This window comes from Apostichopus japonicus, chromosome 16 (genome assembly GCF_037975245.1).
Source record: "Apostichopus japonicus isolate 1M-3 chromosome 16, ASM3797524v1, whole genome shotgun sequence".
Lineage (NCBI taxonomy): Eukaryota > Metazoa > Echinodermata > Holothuroidea > Aspidochirotida > Stichopodidae > Apostichopus > Apostichopus japonicus.
The window spans coordinates 28,201,443-28,226,798 of NC_092576.1; the positions used below are offsets into that span (position 1 = coordinate 28,201,443).

Sequence of the window (25,356 nt, forward strand, 5' to 3'; positions counted from 1 at the left end):
TGCCGCCAACTTTAACCTCACGATATTTTATTTATTAAGTGTTTCTTCATGTTAGAAATATGGAAGTGCTGGTGGTTGTAGCACATGAGTGATCGAATGCCCCTTTCAATCAGCAGCAGTTATCAAACTGGTTCGATGTTGTCCTCTTGTAACGTAACACTGGTTGTAAATCCATATGTAACATATGCAGAGGGTTGCTCACATTAATTGGTGTTGTGCCCGTATACATTTCAAAATTGGTAAATTATGTATGGGACCAAAACTACTCTCAAGAATAGTTTTCATGGCCACGAGTCTACATTCAACACTTTGGAAACTGAAACTCCAATTGGGCAAAATTTCAACCTTCCTAACCACACTACGTCGGATATGATCATTGAATGTATTGAATTTGTAGGTAACTACCCAATTTATATGGCTTCGTCAGTTTGTACTGTGAATGAAAGACAATCGTTAATCAGTATTAACTGAATTCTGTTCTATATATGAGTGTATATTAAATCACATTAGAGGTTTGCAAGTGATGTAACTCGTTGATTACTGTATGTGCTGGTTGGTTTGTCTGGGGGAACAATCTGATTATGAGATTTGGAACTTGAAAACTATGAACAGAACAATTAAAAATGAAAATTAATGGGAAAGAGGTGGAGTTGGAAGTACAATCCCTTATGATGTAGTGGCCTTTTTAGGCAATGATTGGCTTATCGGTAATGCTTCTTAGAAGACACTCAGGTGTGTGCAGGGTGATTGATGGTAGTTGTTAGTAATTTGGCCAAAAGGAGTCAGATTGGGATGAAAAATGACAACAAGGGAAATCTTCTTTTTCTTCTACGGAAAAACAAAATTCCTCAAACGTTAGTCTTTTATTACAAAAAAATGGCAAAATCATAATTATACCTTCCTTACATGTCATGCTGACGGTAACACACTGCACTAACCAATCAAAGCACCATCAATATCTAATATACATACTAAGGCTAAATCGAAAGGAAGTAATACTCATTCGAAATGGCATTTGGTAATGTGCAAACACATCATCTAGCATTATACTAGACTGACGAAAACAAAGATAAACGATGACTTTTATATCAGCATTTTGGAATTCTAACTTTGAACATGCGAATATTTCACAGTCACGAGAATCTTAAATCATTGTCAATATTATACTACATCTTTCCTTAACAAAGTACATAGTGATATGTTTACACTTATAGTCATATGTAACTCCCGGGGGACTCCGGACGAGACTCTAGTATTACTTCGAAAGGTTAAAACATGGACAGTAATTATTGTATCACATGCTACACTACTACAAGAATCTTATGAACAAGCTAATGTGATGAACGCGGGCAAATAATGTAGGCAGGGATTGACTTCTTTTATCTCCCACCGCTTGTTCTGGTGGCCAGGTTGTTTATTTCTTTTACCCTCACTCAGCATGTTGTAACACAGTAATAAAAGAAAAGGACGACGGAGCAACCTTCATGTGGTTTTTCTGAAAGATATTGAAGGAAGGAAACGAAACATAAAAATACGACTCTCTTAATTATGTACCAGACTGACTATACTATCTGGGACCTATTTAGGCTAGTTTCTACACTGAACTAAGCAACCAAAACAAACATGGATTTAGGAATAACACTGGACTTGATCTGACTCAACACATACTAGTCATGTAATCGATTAAGAGACTGCGGCATTTAAATCTTGGTACGTCTGCCTTACAACCTCTCTGTCTATTTCTGGGCAGCCATTTCACCCATAAAATAATAACACAATTAATCTTGTTAGTCTCAGCTCAACCAGTTCTCCTTAAACAGAACGTGTATAAAAAAAGACAGGGTTTTAAATAAATTAATAACAAAACGTTACACAGAATCAGTCAGGTGACTTGCCTACTACACCCTGTTCTTCAACGATAGCATGAACGCAATCATCTTGTTTGATACAAGCGGGCGCTCTCTCAGAATATAGTAAGATATACGTTTCACACACTATACAGTATACCGCAAAGCACGCTTAGCTTATACAATGAAACACGATACCATTGATTGCAACAGTAACAAGGTATATGAGCTTATAATAATATGAGAAAAACAATGGGTTCCTGAGTGCGGTCCTTAAATTCACTCAAAGATCACATGGTTTCCAAAAGTGATGTCCCCTAAGACAACTTTTTGGCCCACTCTTTCAAATATGCAAGTTATTTTTGGAAAATATACTTAGTTTCTAAGTTGTTAAATTAAAATATCTTTCAATGTAAATATGCAAGTTGCATATGTTGGCGTAATAGTTTGTCATTTCTTTTGTCAATCATACGACATTGCTAGGTTATTAAATAGCCAAACGATAGTACAATGTAAATATACAAGTATGCATATTGTAGCATGTAGCTTTATCCTGTGTGACAAGTTTCACAGTACGTGCTGTAGCGAATCAGAACACACGTTAATATATCTTAACACCTGCTCACTGCTGATCTATTTTATCAGTTAACACATTAGTAACTGTATCGAATACGATAATCGGGTGATGGACCGTATTGCACCTGCTCTTCTATTTTGTGACATTTTTGTCTATATGTCACTGTTTAAAGAGTGGTGCCCCAAAGTGGAGTTCACTGGCCCGTGGGAACCGTTGATGGTACGCTAAGGGAGTGCGGCTTGGGGGGGGGGGTGGTGGTAGGGGGGTGCCAAAACTGATAACAGTTCGTCTCTGATAAGAGAATGATTCGAAACGGGCGATAGGGCAATAGGTGCGCCTTCACATACAACGGGATCTGCGCTTCGCAGGAGAAAGCCCTGCCACGACTTCACGGGAGAGCCCTGAGTGATAACATACTGTATCAGAAAAGAGTCTCTTGATTTTGGGGGGTTTTTTTCCTGAAGGAAACACTTGGAGGAGATTGATATAGACTCGAATTGGTTATGCCACTATAATTTTTCTTTTAAAATCCAAAATGATACATTTTGTAGTCGTCAAGAACACCAAAAGTATATGCAATTATCATTTTAGGTTCGCAAAGATGTGTTTCAGAGATTTCATTGCACAATGTGATATACAAATATGGGTCATGCTTTGTATGCGGTAACCCAGCCAAAAACAACAGTTAGGCTCCACATGGGCCTTATGTGGGCATTTTTTGGGCCAAAAATGGGCTAGCCATTTAGGACCCAGTCATCTTTGGCCATGTTGCTCAACTGGCCAAAGTTGACCTAACCAAACAGGGCCCATACAGAGCCCATATGGGCCCTAAGTGGGGTAACCAGATGCAACCCACATAAACCCACATTGCAACCAGCTTGAACTGACCAGACGGGCCCATACAGAGCCCATCTAGGGACCACAGAACCCATATGGGCCCACAAAGGGCCCATGCGGGGTATCCAGAAGTAACTCATATGTGGGCAACTTTTTGGGGCCCAAAAATGGGCTGACCATTTTGGACCCAGTCAGTTTTGGCCAGGTTGCCCAACTGGCCCGAGATGACCTTACCAAACACGGCCCAAACAGAGCCCATATGGGGTCTAAGAAAGTAACCCATAAGGAATCTACATCTTTAGCAAGCTGGTTAACCAAGTGGGACTAAAGCAGAGCCCTCACAATTTCCATTTGGTACAAATGTGGGTCCGAAGCTAGCTTTAATCGGGTCCATTCTGGGCACAACATGGGACTTCAAGCAGCTCAAAACCATTTTTAAAAATGTGTGAAAATTTTGGTTTTGTCTATAGTAATTGCTAAGGTCAAAATTGATCAATTGCAAAAATTGATCGCTAAGGTTTGAGCGACTTGTATGTATACTTGCTGTAGGAAACTCAAGGAGTATAACTCAAATACACTATAACACAGAAGAAAATCAGTTTTTGTTTAAACCTTTTGTATTCATAAGAAGCAGTACAAACACTTTACACTTTACACTTTACAACATTGAAGGCCCTCCTTTGTCAGTGTTGGAACAAAACTTTTCAACCATTTTCTATATTTTTAAAGGACAAAGATTTCAGTTTTGTGGCTCTTGGTTTTCTTTTTTTGGCACTGGCAACAGTGCCAATAAAAGTTTTGTGGCTCTTGGTTTTCTTTTTTTGGAACTGGCAACAGGGCTCTCCGAGCCCTGTTGCCAGTTCTGTCTCTTTATCCGAGAAACCACTTTGAGCCGCACTTATCTATCTCCTGCTTATTTGAACTGGCAGTCTATGCGTTTCTCTTGATTGCATCTGATAAATAAAATAAACATATATATATAAATATAATATCAAATCAAATCAAGAACCCATACTGTAAAAGGATAGTCCGTACTTTCTTCATCGAGAGTGATAAGGAATGTAATTCAAATCTTGATAAGGGTATGCATGAAATGTACTAAATGAATGTGAAAATGAGATATAAAAAATATCAAAGTCTTCGAAAGTATAGCTGAAAATTATTTGAATGGTTGGGAATATTTTGGAAATCAATATAAGATTCACACTCATTTTTTCAAAACAAATGTTTTGAATTTGAGTCAGTTGCACTCCCATTTTAAACTAATGGTCAATCTTAGTATTGCCTGTTTAGCAATTTTGCTTGCAGGTTTGCATCGGCAGCGGCACACATAAGCCATGTGGATTTGAATCAAGAAGAAGAAATGCGAATTTGGAGTTTCTTTTATATAACATACTCTAAACTAATTTATAGCTCTAAGGCATGAATATTGTTTTTCCCGGTCAAAGTCTACAACAACCCTTCCAACGTGGCTGCATACATGAATTTTCCAAATTTTATTGGTATCTCTGATCACAGTGGATTCGGTCTGGCTTGTCCTACGTGCTACATTATCGTCATGAGAAGAGTCAACCGGACAGGCTTATCGTCCCCGGATCTAAAAAGTAATGAAATATACTTTTATTTAGTGGAGCTGATTCCTCTCAAATTGACCTTCATGACATATCCAAATGTATTTCAGGTCTGTGGAGAACAAGTTACATTGGTATTCACTGTCAATCTAGTGCAACAACAGAAGACAATTTGCACAAATCTGACTCATCGGGATTTGTTAACCACATTGCTTTTGTAGCAATGCATGCACAATAGCCTAAAAGAATTCCTTCTGAAATATCTATTCACTGTTCAACCCCAAAACAATTCCACTCCAGGTAACGGTTGTGCATCTACGTTGTTACAATTTTAGTTAGAGTTGTAGGGAGGAAAGCACATTGCATATGAAAAAATCACATTTTCGCTTTGCAAATAAAAACAATGACAAATTACCATACTGTCCATAATCGGTTTGAAGCACTGGCTCCTCTGGTTACTATAGTAGATCTCCCATGGAAGATTGAGGAATATGTCTTTCTGCTGTTTCCTCATTTAACTCCATTGACACTTCCCACACAGATCCAAAGTATTTATCTGTGATTGCAGTAGCCATTATTAAGGAGAGATAACGTACGGAAAGTGGAGCAGAGGATGACAGTGATGCTGTGCCAAGTAAAAATTACATTATTTAAATTAATTATTATTAAATTTGTTTTTGTTTAAATTAAGAGAATTTTAACAATGTAGTCGAACTTTTTATATGTCAATTAGGTATTTGGCGCCATACAATATTGTACCTTGTTCTGCACATGTAACATCATGATTGATACTGTTTTCGCCTGAAAATAGTGTTTACATCAAGTACAAACTTTGGCCCTGGGTACTGAAACAGTCTGGGTCATCATAACATTAGTATTTAAGAACCATCGTGTAACCATGCATGAACCGATTCCAATCTAAAGCATATGATTATTCGTTGAATGAAACTGTAAAAGTACCGGTAACAGCTAGTTCCTTTAGTACACCGCAGAAAGACGTTTGTGTTGCTACAGGGATACCACAGGGATATGATGCGCAGTACTTGGACCTGTATAATATATGTTATAATGTCATCCCAAAGTCGAAGCAATAATGACTCGTTATTGGAACAGAAATCATTCTACAACATGAGCCCCATATGGGCTCTGTATGGGCCTGTTTTGGTAACGTCATCTGTAGCCAGTTGGGCAACCTGGCCAAAACTGACTAGGTCCCAGCTGTTTATCCCATTTTTTCGCCCCAAAAAGTTGCCCACGTTAGGCCCACGTGGAGCCTAACGGTTGTTTCTGTCTGGGTTACTGCATACACAGTATGGCCAATATTTCATATCACAGTGTGCATTTAAATCTCTGAAACACATATTTGCGAACCTAAAATGATTATTACCATATGTTGTAGGATAAGTAAGAACATAAAGTTGTTGTGGTTTTTCTCAGTCACACGTATTACATGCTGTGGATGAAAATGAATACAGAAGATTCTTCTCAAAGGTATCAATCTTTATCAATTTCTAAATACATAATAGGACTTTAATAGTCGTATTATATTCTTATCATTATTATCATATTTTTTTGTAATGTCAACTCCAAAGTCCATGTGGTAGCGACTTAATATTGAAATATAACTCATTCCACAACATTAGTATTATAGAATGTTAATCGAGATTGAGTTAATAATTTCCGTAAATAACGAGGATTAAAGTACAAATTCACTGCGATATAATAGTCTATAGCACTGTGACAAATTTTGAGGACTTACATAAAAGTCGATTGAGCCATGTATGTTTTACGAAAAGTAAGAACATATCGTTGTTTCGTTCTTTCACGGGCACACGTATTTCCTGTTGTGGGTGAAATTAATACAGAAAATGATTCTCAAAGGTATCAATCTTAATCAATTTGTAAATATGTTATATTACTTTCATCGTCGTATTGTTTTTAATTCCTGTGTAAATCCTATGCTTCGCAGAACTGATAAGGCCTAATTTGCAATAATAGCTTTTATATTGTATATTAACAGAAGTTTTCTTAGTTGACTGTTTCAAAAACAGTAGCAAAGAAATGTGCATTGTTCCCTTTTTTGGCCACTGCGTGAAATAATCTTTTTTTATAATCAACACATGAATAACGAATTCTTACTTCTGAAATGATAACAATATTAATATTAAAACAGTTATAACGTTGGAAAAGGGAATAGACAGGAACAACAATTTGAATGCTATGATGATATTTAGTGAAATCATTTTTCTTTCATGCACCTAATACTTGAAACTAACAAGCGAGTGTGAAGGTTATAGATGATCCCTCTTTCACCTTTCGCAGGTGCGATGAGTACTCTATAGAGAACTGCGTTATTTCGTAATGTAATGTGGTCCATTATTTCACTTTGGATGTTGAACAAAACATATTTTAATTGCAATTTTACTTTTAGAATAAATAGAATTGTTAAACACCTCCCTACATTCTTTATTTGAAATACGGGATATTATATTATCAAGTAATAAAAACAATAAGATTTTAAGGAGATTGCTCCTATGAAATAGTTAGTAATTTCAAATTTCGAAAATTGTGTGTGGGAAAAAAGTCATATTTCTGATAACTCAGTTAATGATCATTTTGTCTAAAAGAAATTGAAACAAGCAACGTTTTATTTCTTCCTAACACTACGCTTTACTAATTGATGCCTATTCATAATTGAACTCTGTACCATTTTCCTACAATTACTTGACATTAAAGAGGATATAATCACGGTGAGGACAACAATCATAGTGACGACGAACAATCGCGATGACGTTTGACGTTAACGACGATGATGATGATTATTATTAGTAATATTGATATACAATAAAAAAAAGCTGATGAAAGTGGTACACTACATTTACAGAAAATATGGTCATTTGAGGCTTGCTTAAAAGAGATACAGTGTGGTGCTTCACTTTTGCGCATATTAAAAAAATGTTCAAATTGTTTTCCTTATTGCCATCAATGAACATATGAGATAAATAAAACTCAAAACAAACACAAGAAAACCAAAAGTTAGCATATGTTCCTCACTTTAATCAACATTCACACCAGATTCACACCAGATTCACACCGGAGCTGGAAACTAACACCAAAGAACTGTAACTCCTGATAGAACTCATTTCCAACTTTTGATTGAAGTAACAGGAATATTAAAATTAAGAAAAATTCTCGAGTAAGAAATTAAGATTTTGAGCCAATGAAGTCGAATTGTCGTCAATTGGTGCAAAGCCAAAATCGAACAATTAAGTCAAAATTGAAAGTTGAAATATAACTGACGAGATTGATCTTTTTCTTAACTTGAGAATCAGTAATTACACCTTTTGTTCTGTCAACTATATAGACGACCATAAACTTGCCGTTGGACTGATCCATAACCATTGTTCTGTTGCAGGCACACGTCGTGCATATTCATGCCTTCTACGCTCAACTTTCCGAAAAACAATCGAATTAAATACTCTACAAATTCTATCATGTTATATTGAAAGGAACTATGACCTATCATTGGTAAATTTAGAGAGATGTGTTTTACGGGTTTAAAAAAAGTGGAATGTGTTGTTCCTCATTATTCATGTTGTGATAGGTCCTCCAAAGATGGACTACGATCACCTTGTTCCACCTAATTCATTTATTCATGCCGACGATTTCAGCTCTATGAACGATTTAGCGGAACATATTCTCCGGGTATCCCAAGATCAGGCCCTTTATGACTCATACTTTAAATGGAAGACAATTGGTAAAGCTGTGAATAATTGTATTGTAGATATTCTTGCATTTACGAATGTTGGAATGTGTAGATTAATCGACTTCATACGAGAAAAACAACATGAACTACCGAAGCAGCCTTTCGATTCATACGGTCCCAATTGGATGGGAGGATATAATGAATGTGGAGGGAACTGGGTTAAAGAGTATTCAACTTTCAGGAATTAATGAAGAAATGGGTGACAGATACAATTTTACATACTTCAACTAAAACATCAGCCGCAAGGAATCTCGTTACTTTACAGCCATGAGTTAATTAAGAGTATTTTTTAATGAATAAAGCAATCATATATATTCCAGGAGTCATTAATGTAATAAATACACTAAATTAAGCTAGTTAATTTAAGTTATATAGTCAGTAAACTTTTTGTCACGAATGAGACAATTGTGTATCGTATGGGACATCCTATTGTAATACTGTGTGTGTGTGTTGATTATAGGGACAATATTGTTAATTGCGTCTATCCTCAATCAGCCCCCCCCCCCAAGATCCATCATCTCACCCCCCTACTCAAATTCCATATCTTGTTTGATATCTAGCTGTAAGCCAGATATACATACAAGTTTGATATGGCCCTATAAAGCCAGATATAACTGGATATACAGTCAATCCAGATATGCAGATAAAATTTTATCTGGCCTGTAAAGCCAGATATATCTTGATATAATTGTGAGCCAGATATGCATATAAAGTTTGATATGGCCATATAAAGCCAGATATAACTGGATATATATAGAGTCAATCCAGATATGCAGATAAAAATTTATCAGGCCATATAAAGCCAGATATATCTTGATACACTTATAAGCCAGATATACATATCAAGTTCGATATGGCCATATAAAGCCAGATATAACTGGATATGGAGTCAATCCAGATATACATATAAAGTTTGATATGGCCATATAAAGCCAGATATAACTGGATATACAGTCAATCCAGATATGCAGATAAAAGTTTATCTGGCCTGTGAAGCCAGATATATCTTGATATAATTTTGAGCCAGATATGCATATAAAGTTTGATATGGCCATATAAAGCCAGATATAACTGGATATATATAGAGTCAATCCAGATATGCAGATAAAAATTTATCAGGCCATATAAAGCCAGATATATATTGATATGATTGTAAGCCAGATATGCATATAAAGTTTGATATGGCCATATAAAGCTAGACATATCTTGATATACTTGTAAGCCAGATATACATATCAAGTTTGATAGGGCCATATAAAGCCAGTTATATCTTGATATAATTGTAAGCCAGATATCCATATAAAGTTTGATATGGCCATATAAAGCCAGATTTATCTTGATATAATTGTAAGCCAGATATGCATATAAAGTTCGATATTGCCATATAAAGCCAGATATAACTGGATATAGAGTCAATCCAGATAAAATTTTATTTGGCCATATAAAGCCAGATATATCTTGATATAATTGTAAGTCAGATATGCATATCAAGTTTGATATGGCCATATAAAGCCAGATATCCATAAAAGTTTGATATGGCCATATAAAACCAGATAATCCAGTTATCCATATCAACTTTGATATGGCCATATAAGGCCAGATACAACTGGATATAGAGTCAATCCAGATACGCATATAAAGTTTTATCTGGCCATGCCAGATATAACTGGATATATATGTAAGACTGTATGCTCTTACATAGTATATTTCTATAGAGATTTACATTGCCCTATATTGTGGTACTGCACATACTTCAATGGTAAAGCACTTACAGTACACACTAAGTCAAAAGGGGTAAAAATTGGCTACTTGATCTATCTGGTTGCTAGGCAAACACACGGTCTTATATGGAAAAAGGATGACTCAGAGGGTAAATAAGTGTCAAGCCTGCTTGTGAACAAAGGACATGTGCATTATTACTCTGGGAGTGAGAAAGGAAATGGAGTGTACACATGGTTGGAGTAGCGAGCAGAAGGATATTTAATAGAAAGGATTGGTACATTAAGAAAAGGTGATGGAGATTCGTAAAAAATAACCTATTGATGTCAGGACATTGGCAAAGTATCTATAATGAACTGAACAGTCAGAAATAAGGAAGAAGTTTTTTGAACGGATGGAAACAACCTATTTTGGGACTGAACTTTGATACTGAATGGAACATATATCGTTCTCCTTAAACTTATTTACTAAAGCAAATTTATTAAATAAAGGCACAGCACAACGTAATTTAGTATCAACCTCTACAGGACCACAGAATAATAAAGAACTCAACCTTCAAGTATTACTTTTAAGTGTACAAGTGGTATCGCGCGATGCCAGTTTAAAGTTTAAGTAAGTATACTTTTACAATACAGTGTATACACAAAGACTCTCGTACAAGTAAAATAACTGTCAGAGCGCGCATGCTAAATTTTTAACAGCGGTAATTTTATGACCATATCAGTCGGATTAGGTATTATACTGCAGATTCTTAAGTCCAAAATAAGTTGACTTTTACCTCCAATAAAGCCTTGCTTTTTTTAGTCTAATTGTCTGGGTTTTTCGGACACAATTTGAAATTATTTTGAAATCTCTTTTAAGTTGGAAGCATTGTGAGTCACAAATAAAACTGTGTGTCACAAAAAAGTTATGTACACAATTGGGTTTGAAATATTCTGGAAGAAAAGTAATCCCAACTTTACATGTCTTCGTCATTATTTTGAGAATTGTGTTGATGAAAAAGCTCGAAGATCTTGCAGAGACTGAAGACAGCCTAGAGACGGCAGAGTGATGGGCATTTTGTCATGAAGCAGGCTTTCAAGTGCCAATTTATTCTTGGAACATTTTATCATGCCAGGATATTTATTCTCTTAACCAAGTATTTTTATTCTGACGGTCATATTGCCTTAATAATTATTTGAACAGAAGACCCCTTTTTAGTATTAGTTTGTTATTTATAAAGGCTTGGACATACTGTGGGTAAGGTGAAAGAAGAAAAAACAAAATACTTGCTGATGGATCAAACAGGAAATGTAATTAATGGCCAGATAATTAAGAAGTAAATAAAAAGTTGCTTTATCTGAGCCATATATTGCCTTTATTTGGTTCAAATTATATTTCTTTACATCGCCAGATGAATTCTTGCACAGATGTAGCCATTTTTTTAGTTAGTTCAATCTGGATTTATCATAAAATGGGACAGTAATGGATTTGCCAAGGGCAATATATGGATGTGGCATATATGAGCCAGATATGGATTTGCCATAAATGGGCCAGATATGGATTTCTAATTAATGGGTCAGATATGGATGTGCCATATATGGGCCAGATATGGATTTGCCACACATGAGCCAAATATGGATTTCTCAAATATGGATTTGCCATATATGGGCCAGATATGGATTTGCCATATATTAGCCACATATGGATCTGCTATATGTGGGTCACATGTGGATTTGCCATATATGGGCTAGATATGGATTTGCCATGTATGGGCCAGATTTGGACTTTATCTAATATCAAGTTATATCTGCCCAATTCTTGTTATGGCCATATATATATTTCACATATGGCACAGATATCGGCCAAATACAAATTGCCATAACTGGGCCATATCTGGATTTTGAGTAAGGGCCACCATCAGCAGCCATAAACAATTTATGGAAAATAAACCAAGCAAAGTTAGAAATTTCCTTATATGTCTTATTTTCCTTCTCTGCAAGACTTTTACTACCTGTAAAGCTTAAAATTGAATTCATAACGGTATCTATTCAATTAAAATACACGACAAGATTGGCAAACCAATGCACAATAATCTTGTACCAGCCTATCAATTGTTTTCTTTGTTGGTGACTACTTGTCCTTCACTCTCTCTGTAAATGCTGACTACCAAGTGAGAGGCAGCAGGTCCCATTTTTAAAGTCTTTCGATTCTAATTAGTCTAAAGATTCGACACTGGGCCTCTTGGCTGGAATGTGGAAGCTATTACCCACTGAGCTAACCAAACTTAGATGAATGGTAACAAAAAACGGCTGTTCTGTGTTGGGTCTACCTTTATGTTGCCAATGCATTAATTGCAACTAATTTTCCAACCACATTGTTTTGCACTGATTTATTAATTTCAAGTTGACAATAAACAGTATATTGTATACAAAGTTTAAAAGAACTAAGGCATCAGCCTATGTTGGAGTTTTCTGGACCTTTCCAAAGCTGAAGTGCAGGTTCCAAATTGTCGAACAGTGTGTCCCACCAATAGCAACTTATTTCCCAAACCACATTTTTTCACTGATTTGTTAATTTAAAGTTTACAACAGTTCAACAATACAACAGTTCAAAGAAAATAATGTATCGGCCTATGTTGAAGTTTTCCGGCCCTTTTTAAAGCTGTAGTGCGGGTTCCAACTTGTCAAAACTGTTTGTGCCAGAAATAGTCCTAAAAGAAAAAAGAGATATAACACCGCCGACCGTAAATCAAATGACACGTACAATACAGTGTTAATTTGCAAATTCAACAATACACTGATTCATAATGATGGGATTCGAAGTGAAGCTTTCACCAGACTGCACAAACAAAGATGGTAAGGCCAGTTGTGTTGCTACAGGGATTTGGAATAATTTCAGAGGGTGCGCAGTACATGGACCTGTACAATATATATGTTGTTATGTAAACTCCAAAGTCGAAACGATAATGACTCATTAATGGAACAGAAATCATTTCACAACATGAGTATAAGAGATATCTTTATCTAGACTGAGTTAGTATCTTCTTTAAAGTCCAAACTCACTACTAGATAAGTCGATTGAGCAATTTGTGCTGTACGATAAATAAGATTACATGGTTGCTGCGTTCTTTCCCGGGTACAGATATTAGCTATTGTCGAGGAAATTAAAACAGCAAATTCTTCCAAAAGGTATCAATATTTATCAATTTGTAAATATATCATATAACATTAATCGTCGTAGTTTATTTAAATCCTTTGTTAATCCAATTCTTCGCAGAATTGATTAGGTCTTAGTTACAATAATAGCTTTTTTATTGTATTTTTACACAATTTTTCTTAGTTTCGCCTCAGCCTTGACTATGTTTTAGAAACAGTGGTAAAAAAGGTGCATTATGAGCTTTTTGTTGCCATTTTGTTGACTTAAATTTAATATAATCACCTCATGAATAAAGAATTTGTACTTGTTCTGCAATGATCATAATAATATTTATAATAGTAATAACATTTAAGGAGAGGAATCATGAGGAATACAAATGCTAAATGCAGTGACGATATTTAGTGCAATCGTGCATGACATTCCGTCATAAACGTTAAGGTTCCATATTCCAATTTGCTTTCATGCACCGAATACTTGTAACTAACAAGCGCTTTCGTGAAGGTTATAAATAATCCATCTTTTACATTTTGCAGCTGCCATGAGGAGTCTATAGAGAACCTTGTTCTTTCGTAATGTTATGTGGTCCATTCTTCCACTTTGGATGTTGAACAAAACGTTTTTTAATTGCATTGTTTGCTTTTACGAAATTAATTTTTCTGGGGTTGTAATGAGATTGCACTTATGAAATAGTAATTTCAAATTTCGAAAATTATTTGTGGAAAAAAAGTAAAAGTCATATATCTGATAACTCAGTTAAAGATCACATTTGTATCGAAAATTGAAATCAGCAAACGTTTTTATTTCTTTATTCAAATTTAAAGTTTTGATTGTTTCTTTGCTATTTTCCTTACACTACGCTTTACTAATTGAAGCCTATTTATTATTGAACTCTGTACAAAAATTTACAGAAAATATGGTAATTTTGAGTCTTCTTTTAAGCGATTCAGTGTGCTGCTGTACTTGGAACCTATTGAAAAATGTTCAACTTATTTCCTTGTAGCCATCAATAAGGAATACTAGATTAATAAAGTTCAAATTCGCCTATGTCTCTCCCTTTACCTACGTTTCCAATATTGGATAGTATATGTTATAAATAATCCCTCCAGGCCCTCAGCCGGGGCGGTACACTGACATGATATCAATTATGTTGAATTCCCCTCAAACTACATGTTAGAGCTTTAAAAGTGCATAAGGAGAACAAGAAGTAAATACAAAGTCCCGAAGATCCACACCAGGACTTGTAATGAATTTCAAAGAACTGTAACTCCTGATAGAATGAAGTAGCACCGAATGAAACAACTTTCAATGTAAACTCATTTCCAACTTATGATCCTCATAAGTTTGTGTTATATACCATTCCAGTAACAGGAATTTTAAAATTAAGGAAAATTCTCGAGTAAGAAATCGAGATTTTTAGCCGATAAAGTCGAACTGTCATCAATTGGTACAAAGCCAAAATTCAAACAAGTTAGTCGAAATTGAAAGTTGAAATAAAGCTGACGATATTGATCTTTTTCTTAAATTGTGAATCAGTAATTAAACCGTGCGTTCTGTCAACTATATAGACGACCATAAACTTACTGTTTGGACTAATCCACAACCATTGTTCTGTCGCAAGCTTTCTACGCTCAACTTTCCGAAAAATATCGAAATATATACTCTAGGAATTCAATCACGTTATATTGAAAGGAACTATGTCCTATCATTGGTAAAGGTAAAGCGATGTGTTTTGCGGGCTTAATAATGGTGAAATGTGTTCTTCCTCACTATAAATATTTTGTTTGATTTTCTTTACACCTTAGAATATCGCACTACTGAAAACTAACAAAGAATCAACGATAAGAACATCGAAGAGCAAATCTAATTTGTTAACCTTCATTGGTTCGACAATTTTTGATGAGGGGTTAATGAACGTGAGTCATCGGCATATTTAAATTTCAGTTGACATTACGAATTTTCAGAAGTTGTTGTGAACTTCTCACCACATTTCTCTCATCATGAAGTGTTTGAGAATTAACCGACGTAAATGTACTTGCATACTCATCATATCTGCTGCATTATCGATCTATGCTTTATTTACACTGGAGACGAAAATCGATAGGTCAACGCTACGTCAACCATGGAATCTCATGGCGCGAGCACAGCTAAGTAACAATACTAAGTTGCTTTCGTCCGACGGTAATCGAATGCCTACAGCCGACAGGAAATATTGCAATAACACTATTTTTACACAATCAGAGAAGACATCAAAACGTCATGATGACATTATTGAAGCAAAAGTTGATTATCGCGTGGAAGCTTTTCCCTCCGAGGGGCACTGGACAAACAAACTACAACTACCAAAGTTGATCTCTTGCGGAGGTAGACAACCCAGGTCAGTCTTAATTGAGCAAGCAAGTCACTGGACAAATAACACTCAAAAAGCAGACATACTTATATTTTCTGGGGCTATCAATTGCGAGGACATCTGGTTGGAACTGGAAAGTAAACGACAACCTAATCAGATTTGGGTGTTCACAACAGAAGAGAGTCCTTTCACTTCCAGGGATTCAGTGCCTCCTCCAAAAGTCAGCCATATTCATTTTAACATCACTTCAACATATCACCCAAAAGCAGATATTATTTTACCATATGGGAGATTTTTTCCCTTCAGCAAAAGGGGAAAACGCGAAGTTAGATCAAATTTTAATCAGAAGAAAGGCTTAATGGCCTGGATTTCTAGTCACTGTTCAACCGAAATGTGGAGAAGGTACGACGCTGTGCACGATCTTTCTGGTTACATTCCAATTGATATGTTTGGAGCGTGCGGTGAACTTTCTTGTCCAAGACGTCGAGGAATTAATTGCGCGAAGGTTTTTGCCCGTTACAAATTTATTGTAGCATTCGAAAATAGTTGTTGTGGAGGTTACATAACTGAAAAATTTTGGTTTACTGTTACCCGTTACAATGCTATTCCTGTTGTCATAGGTCCTCCAAAGATGGACTACGAACAGCTTGTTCCACCTAATTCATTTATTCATGCCGACGATTTCAGTTCTATGAAAGATTTAGCGGAATATATTCTCCGGGTATCACAAGATCAGGCCCTTTATGACTCATACTTTAAATGGAAGACAATTGGTAAAGCTGTGAATAATTGTATTGTAGATATTCTTGCATTTACGAATGTTGGAATGTGTAGATTAATCGATTTCATACGAGAAAAACAACATGAACTACCGAAGCAGCCATTCGATCCATACGGTCCCAATTGGATGGGAGGATGTAATGAATGTGGAGAGCGGAACTGGGTTAAAGAGTATTCAACTTTCAGGTACTACAATGAAGAAATTGATGACAGATACAATTTTACATACTTCAACTGAAACATCTGCCGCAAGGAATCTCGTTACTTTACAGCCATGAGTTAATTAAGAGTATTTTTTAATGAATACTTTCAAAAGCAATCATATATATTCCAGGATTCATTAATGTAATAAATACACTAAATTAAGCTATTTAATTTAAGTTATATAGTCAGTAAATGTTTTTTCACGAATGAGACAATTGTGTATTGTATTGGACATCCTATTGTGTGTGTTGATTATAGGGACAATATTGTTAATTGTGTCTATCCCCAATCAGCCCCCTACCATGATCCCTCCTCTGAATTACCCCAGCATAACCAGCCATGAACAATTTATGGAAAAAAAGCAAAGTTAGAAATTTCAAATTTGTCTAGAACAACAATATCTACAAAAAACGCATTTGAATCCAATTCATTCATGTCAGTTATATGTCTTTTTTTACTTCTCTGCAAGTTTTTGAGCTACCTACCTGTAAAGCTTAAAATTGAATTCATTACGGTATCTATTCAATTAAAATACACGACAAGATTGGCAAACCAATGCACAATAACCTTGTACTAGCCTATCAATTGTTTTCTTTGTTGGTGACTACATGTCCCTCACTCTCTCTGTAAATGCTGACTACCAAGTGAGAGGCAGCAGGTCCCATTTTTTTAAGTATTCCAAGATTTGACACTGGGCCTCCTGGCTGGAATGTGGAAGCTCTTACCCACTGAGCTAACCAAACTTAGATGAATGGTAACCAAAAAAAAAACGGCTGCTCTGTGTTGGGTCTACCTTTATGTTGCCAAGGCCATAATTGCAATTAATTTCCCAACCTCATTGTTTTGCACTGATTTATTACTTTTAAGTTGACAATAAACAGTATCTTGTATACAAATTTTAAAAGAACTAAGGCATCAGCCTATGTTGGGGTTTCCTGGACCTTTTCAAAGCTGTAGTGCGGGTTCCAACTTGTCAAAACTGTTTGTGCCAGAAATACAGTAACATGAAAGAATGAAGAGAAAAAATTACGCCGTCCCTAAATCAAATGACACGTACAATACAATGTTAATTAGCAAATTCAACCATAGACGGATTCATAACGATGGGATTCGAAGTGAAGCTTTCACTAGAGTGCACAAACAAAGATGGTTAGGCCAGTGTGTTGCTACAGGGATTTGGCATACTTTCAGAGGGTGCGTAGTAAATGGACCTGTACAATATATGTTATTATGTAAACTCCAAAGTCGAAAAGATAATGACTCATTAATGGAACAGAAATCATTCCACAACATGAGTACTAGATATATCGTTATCGAGATTTATTAGTTAATAGCCTCCCTAAATAATCAGAATTAAAGTCCAAATTCACTGCTAGATAAGTCGATTGAGCAATTTATGCTGTACGATAAATAAGAATACATGGTTGCTGCGTTCTTTCCCAGGTACACATATTTGCTATTGTGGAGGAAATTAAAACAGCAAATTCTTCTAAAAGGTATCAATCTTCAACAATTTGTTAATATGTTATATAACTTTAATCGTCGTTTTATGTTCAATTTCATTTGTAAATCCTATGCTTCACAGGATTGATAAGGTCTAAGTTACAATAATAGCTTTGATGTTGTATTTTTACAGAAGTTTTCTTAGTTTCGCCTCAGCTTTGACTATGTTTCAGAAACAGTGGCAAAGAAATGTGAATTATGAGCTTTTTTTTACTACTTGGTTGAATGAAATATAATATTATCAACACATGAATAAAGAATTCGTACTTGTTCTGCAATGATAATAATTATATATAAAATAGTTATAACGTTAGAGAAGGGGTATAAAGAGGAATAACAATTTGAAATGCGGTGATGATACTTAGTGCAATCGTTTTTCTTAGTGCATAACAATCCGTCATAGACGTTAAGGTTCTATATTTCCAATTTGCTTTCATGCACCGAATACTTGAAACTAACAAGCCCTTTTGTGAAGGTTATAGATAATCCCATTTTTACCTTTTGCAGCTGCCATGGGGAGTCTATAGAGAACCTCGTTTTTTTCGTAATGTTATTAGGTCCATTTGTTCACTTTGGATGTTTGAACAAACCCTTTTTTTAATTTAATTTTGATTTTACAAAATTTAATATTACTGAGAATATAATAGAATTGTTAAACATCTCCCTACATTCTTTATTGGAAGTACAGGATATTCTATTATCAAATTCAAAGCAAAATGAGAAGACTGTGAGGAGATTGCGCCTATGAAATAGTTAGTAATTTCAAATTTCGAAAATTGTTTGTGGGAAAAAAGTAAAAGTCATTAATCTGATAACTCAGTTAAAGTTCATTTTTGTATAAAAAAAATTGAAACCCGCATTTTTTTATTTCTTTAATCGAGTTTAAAGTTTCGGTTGTTTCTTTGCTATTTTCCTTACACCACGCAATACTAATTGATACCTATTCATACTTGAACTCTGTACTATTTGCCTAAAATTACTTGACTTTGATGAAGATGTAATCGTGGTGAGGGCAATAATCATAGTGACGACGAACAATTGCGGTGACGATGTCGTTTGACGCTGACGATGACGTTGACGATGATGACCATGATTATTATTAGTATTATTGATATACAATTAAAAAACTGATAGATGTGGTACACTAAATTTACAGAAAATTTGGTAATTTGTCTTGCTTTAAAGAGATGCAATGTGGTGCTGTACTTTTGAACCTATTGAAAATGTTCAACTCTTCTTCTTCTTTTTTTGCCATCAATGAACGTATTAGATTAATAAAACTCCAAACAAAAACAAGAATACAAAATGTTCGCCTATGTGTCACCCATTTATCTACGTTTCCAATACTGGATAATATTAGGTTAAAAATAATCTCCGATTATGTTGAATTCCTCTCAAAATTTATGTTTGAGCTTTATAAGCGCATAAAGAGAACAAGAAATAAATACAAAGTCCCTAATATCCACACCAGGGCTTGAAATAAATTCCAAAGAACTGTTACTCCTGATAGAATGAAGTAGCACCAAATGAAACCAACTTTTAATGTAAACTCATTTCAAACTTATGATCCTCATGAGAAAATTTCTCGAGTAGGAAATCAAGATTTTGAGCCGCTAAAGTCGAAATGTCGTCAATTGGTACAAAGCTAAAATTCGAACAAATAAGTCGACATTAAAAGTTCAAATAAAGCTGACGAGATTGCTGCTGCTGCTATTGCTGTTTTGCCATAGTCCTCAAAGAACCGTCGGCATTCTCTTGTGTTATACAAGAGAATTATAGACTAATAATCCGCTGGGACGTCCCTCCGCTACGGATGCAGCTGGCCGGAACATACTATCATGTACAACCGCCCTTTACTACACGTACACCTACTGCTGGTGCTGCTGCATGCCTTCAATACCGTAGGAACATTAGAACAACAACGCCAATTCCGCCATGCAGACTGCTCCCAAACCCAACCCATGGGCCCGCTCCGTTTTATGGCGCCGACCAACTAGCCAGTCGCAGTAGGTAATAATGGCTTCTTGTGTGCTTTATATAAGACGTTAGCCTTGGACTGACTAACCCCACACACAGCCACCCCACTCTGCCTGGATGCAGTTTAACGTCAGACGCAGGACTTATTGACGAGATTGACCTTTTTCTTAACTGAGAATCAGTAATTAAACCTTGTGTTTTGTCAACTATATAGACGACCATAAGCTTACCGTTTGTACTGATCCATAACCATTGTTCTGTTGCAAGCACACGTCTTGCATGTTCATGCCTTCTACGCTCAACTTTCCGAAAAAAATCGAAATATATACTCTACAGATTCTATCAGGTTATATTAAGAGGAACTATGACTTATCATTGGTAAAGTTAAAGCGACGTGTTTTACGGGTTTAAAAACGGTGAAATGTGTTCTTCCTCATTATAAATATTTTGTTTGATTTTCTTCACACCTTAGAATATCGCACTACTGGAAACCAACAAAGAATCGACGATAAGAACATCGAAGAGCAAATCTAATTTGTTAACCTTCATTGGTTCGACGACTTTTGATGAGGGGTTAATGAACGTGAGTCATCAGCATATTTATATGTCTGTTGACCTTACGAATTTTCAGAAGTTGTTGTGAACTTTTCACCACATTTCTCTCATCATGAAGTATTTGAGAAGTAACCGACGTAAGTTTACTTGCATAATTATCATATCTGCTGCATTATCACTCTATACTTTATTTACACTGGAGACGAAAATCGATAGGTCAACGCTACGTCAACCATGGAATCTCATGGCGCGAGCACAGCTAAGTAACAATACTAAGTTGCTTTCGTCCGACGGTAATCGAATGCCTACAGCCGAAAGGAAATATTGCAATAACACTAATTTTACACAACCAGAGAAGACATCAAAAGGTCATGATGACATTATTTAAGCAAAAGTTGATTATCGCGTGGAAGCTTTTCCCTCCGAGGGGCACTGGACAAACAAACTACAACTACCAAAGTTGATCTCTTGCGGAGGTAGACAACCCAGGTCAGTCTTAATTGAGCAAGCAAGTCACTGGACAAATAACACTCAAAAAGCAGACATACTTATATTTTCTGGGGCTATCAATTGCGAGGACATCTGGTTGGAACTGGAAAGTAAACGACAACCTAATCAGATTTGGGTGTTCACAACAGAAGAGAGTCCTTTTACTTCCAGGGATTCAGTGCCTCCTCCAAAAGTCAGCCATATTCATTTTAACATCACCTCAACGTATCATCCAAAAGCAGATATTATTTTACCATATGGGAGATTTTTCCCCTTCAGCAAAAGGGGAAAACGAAAAGTTGCGTTTACATCAAATTTTAATAAGAAGAAAGGCTTAATGGCCTGGATTTCTAGTCACTGTTCAACCGAAATGTGGAGAAGGTACGACGCTGTGCACGATCTTTCTGGTTACATTCCAATTGATATGTTTGGAGAGTGTGGTGAACTTTCTTGTCCAGAACGTACAGGACACCATTGCCCGAAGGTGTTTTCTCGTTACAAATTTATCGTAGCATTCGAAAATAGTTGTTGTGGCGGTTACATAACTGAAAAATTTTGGTATGCGGTAACCCGTTACAATGCTATTCCTGTTGTCATAGGTCCTCCAAAGATGGACTACGAACAGCTTGTTCCACCTAATTCATTTATTCATGCCGACGATTTCAGCTCTATGAAAGATTTAGCGGAACATATTCTCCGGGTATTACAAGATCAGGCTCTTTATGACTCATACTTCAAGTGGAAATAATTGGTAAAGCTGTAAACAATGGTATTGAAGATATTCTCGCATTTACGAATGTTGGAATGTGTAGATTAATCGACTTCATACGAGAAAAGCAAAATGAACCATCGAAGCAGCCTTTCGATCCATACGGACCAAATTGGATGGGAGGAAGTAATGAATGTGGAGAGCGGAAATGGGTTAAAGAGTATTCAATTTTCAGGAGTTTCAATGAAAAAATGGGTGACAGATACAATTTTACATACTTCAACTGACACATCTTTACCAAGGAAGGGAGAGGCATCAAAATTGCTTCCTAATTAAACGGTCATATGTCATATGCTAGATAGGTACTCTTCAAATGTCTTGCTCTCCTCGACAGACATTCTGTTTGGAGACTTCATCTTATCGAACTGATGATTGAAATACTGATACGTTTTTATAATCAAATATTGTCCAACCAGTTCCAACAAGATTGAAAGTCCGTCCGATAATAATAATAATATTAATAGTTCCTTGCAAGTTTCGCACCGAAATGTAGCAGCTGAAATAACACAATAACATCCCGTAACATCCCATATTTTCAGACAAAAAGTAATTTCTGGAGATGTGAGCGTAAGAAGTTCTGCAAATGAAGCCACACACATTACTACTTTTCATCCACTGCTGATAAAAAAATATTACGCAACATATATGCTTAAAAAACAGCGGATAGCTTTAGTATAAGTAAAATTGAAGTCAAGAGAAAGAGGAATGACAAAGCGAGGTTCACACTATAGTTTCCGTGAACACAGATTTTTATTTATCTTTCAGACTATTCTACTTTCCTGTTATTGCTTTACATACTGTGTTTGGAGAATACGGACGCGGCAAAGAATGTCTCGTATTTTATGACATATAAAGTTTGGCTTTACCACTGAACATTATTTGTACAGTGAGAAATAACTCATCCCACTTTACCCAGAACTGCATTGTAAAAATATTTTTTCTCAAATATTGTTGACAAATTTCGTCTTAGCTATGGCGTCGTGGTTACCGGTATTCTACCGTAACAAAACAACATTAATTTTGACGGTGTACCTTCTAGGTTCATTCGACAAAGTGAAAAGTAACATGTGCCTTCATTTTATAGAAGGACCTTGAAAGGCAACCTTGGAATGCTTTAAAATATGGTCACATCAAAGTCGCCCGAAGGAGATCTATTATTCCTACCCTCTAAACTGAGACAACTGTTATGCAACGCACCAATCCAAAAATGGAGAGGAAGTGTCATAAATTGAATATGTTCAATGCAAGTGCAAGTTTCGATTTGGTTTATCCTTTGACTCATATCCACAAATATTGTATCTCGTAATCATGAAATTGTTCAGACAAAAGTTATTAAGTAAAGAAGATAGACTAGAAAACCATTAGTATAAATGCCTTGTTATAGTAACGTAACATGAAGGGACCTTCGATCAATCACTTGATTTATTGTACGGTGAAAGAATACTACAAAACAGCTTCTTCTTATTTAAATTTTGTTATTTTGTGTTATTTTTTTCTTTGGTATATATGGATGGCAGGTTAATGGTACGATCTTTCCTTAGAAACATCTCAAAACTGATTTATGCAAATCTAAAGTGTCTGTCATATTGACTGATCAAAAGTTAAAGTAGCAACAACGAGAATATATACTAATCAGTTCAAGTTGTTACTCTGACTCAATCGTCCTGTTGTAATTAGTATCTGATTGTCGGATGACTATTCTTACCCAGTATTTAATTGGAGGTTAACCTGATTAACCATGGATTGTACCTGTATATATATTTAACTTAGAAACATCGGTAGCAATATATTCGTCATTTTAGTTTGCTTATCATCTTTACTTAACTATGAATAAACATCTTTACTAAATTGTGAGTAGAAATCTTTAATTAATTATAAATAAACAACTTAAATTAATTATTGACATGCATCATCGCATCCAGTTTGCCTAAACATCGAATTAGGGGATATGAAAAAACAACAGATGTCTACATTTAAAGGTGAAATTTACATCAAACTCATCAAACTAAGCTCGTACTATTCATCTGAAATAAAATATGTATCAGTCTACGCTTCCTGATATATAAATATATATTTATTGTTTATGAGCGCCGTACAGGTTAACTGACTACAGATGCTACCCATGCTTAAGTCTAGATGGCTACAACCTTAGGATCCAAGAGTTTCACGAATGATGACGGTGTACAACGTTGACCAAGCTTCTTAGAGATATACGGTTATCCAGTGAATGATCAGAGGAGTTGTGGAGTATATTTTGTCTATTGTTGAACACGCCAGTACCATATTTCCATTATATTATATACATATACATATATTTATCACAGTAAACAGACAGCCGTTTTTCTCATAAACGTAAATAAATTTTCAAATACTTTTCATAAGAGCGTGTCGTTTTGTTACATAAAATTGCAACTGAATCCATTTTTGTATTGTTTTTCTCTTTTATAGAATTAATAGACAAATTAAAATAATACAATTGAACCTATTTAATGTCATTGAGCTTAAAACGACATCAACATATTGTTAATGAAGTTATATTTGACATGAAATAAACATTTAAAAGTTGTGTTGTGTTTTATTGCTTTTAGTTTAATGATCGCAATTTGTTAAGCATTTGAATGGACAAAAATGAGTACTTTTCCAAATAATCCTAACAACTATTCCATAGTTCGCATTCGTAATATATATTCTCTTTTCGAGTTTTAGTTTTACTAGTTCTACAACCATTACTACTAGTTGTGCTTCCAGTTCAATGAAACATCAATTTATGAAATAAGCCTAGTCTAGAACCAACCTTTTAACGTCCGTGAATCTCAAGTTCGTAAACTATTCGTGATTAAGTTTAAATTGCATGGAATTGAACATGAATTATTACATGGACACAGTTCATCAACTCGGAGGCATGGTTCTATTGCTTATAAAGTGGTACGCATAACTACCGGTATTTGTTATATTTTGTTATATTATGTAATGCTTACTTACATAGTCGTGTAATACCAAGAAATATATAGTCACAATAATATACAGTATTTCATGTTTTTTCTCTGCTGATACCCATCTATGTGATCATATTGGTACCTGTGAAAGTAAAGCTAGTCAGATAAAACGGAGCAATTGCCTTAGCGTAAATGAAACACTTATAAACAGTTACCCAATGATCAAACAAGTAATGTTTGATGGTGCCGTTAGGTTATTGCCACTCGCGTCGGTAGGAGACGGGTGGGGGGGGGGTGGAGGAAGCAGGTAAAAGGAACCCATTGAACTTCAGTAAATATCA

The 25,356-nt window shown here is 35.5% G+C and overlaps 1 protein-coding gene across 5 annotated transcripts; it reads left to right on the forward strand.

Annotated features, from left to right (window-relative positions):
* The first annotated feature begins 6,492 nt into the window (after window positions 1–6,492).
* LOC139983484 (glycoprotein 3-alpha-L-fucosyltransferase A-like) lies at window positions 6,493–25,278 on the forward strand. Of its 5 annotated transcripts, XR_011798711.1 has the most exons (5): window positions 6,493–6,713; window positions 15,258–18,282; window positions 18,978–19,041; window positions 20,020–20,299; window positions 20,739–25,278. XR_011798711.1 is itself a non-coding variant. In XM_071997050.1 (2 exons), exon 2 carries the CDS (start codon window positions 15,453–15,455, stop codon window positions 16,818–16,820), a length of 1,368 nt encoding a protein of 455 aa, XP_071853151.1. In that variant the 5' UTR covers window positions 6,493–6,713; window positions 15,258–15,452; the 3' UTR covers window positions 16,821–20,001. The 5 variants fall into 5 exon arrangements, 2 of the variants coding, with proteins under 2 accessions (XP_071853151.1, XP_071853152.1); XR_011798712.1 differs by lacking the exon at window positions 18,978–19,041; XR_011798710.1 differs by lacking the exons at window positions 18,978–19,041; window positions 20,020–20,299.
* The last annotated feature ends 78 nt before the right edge of the window (window positions 25,279–25,356 follow it).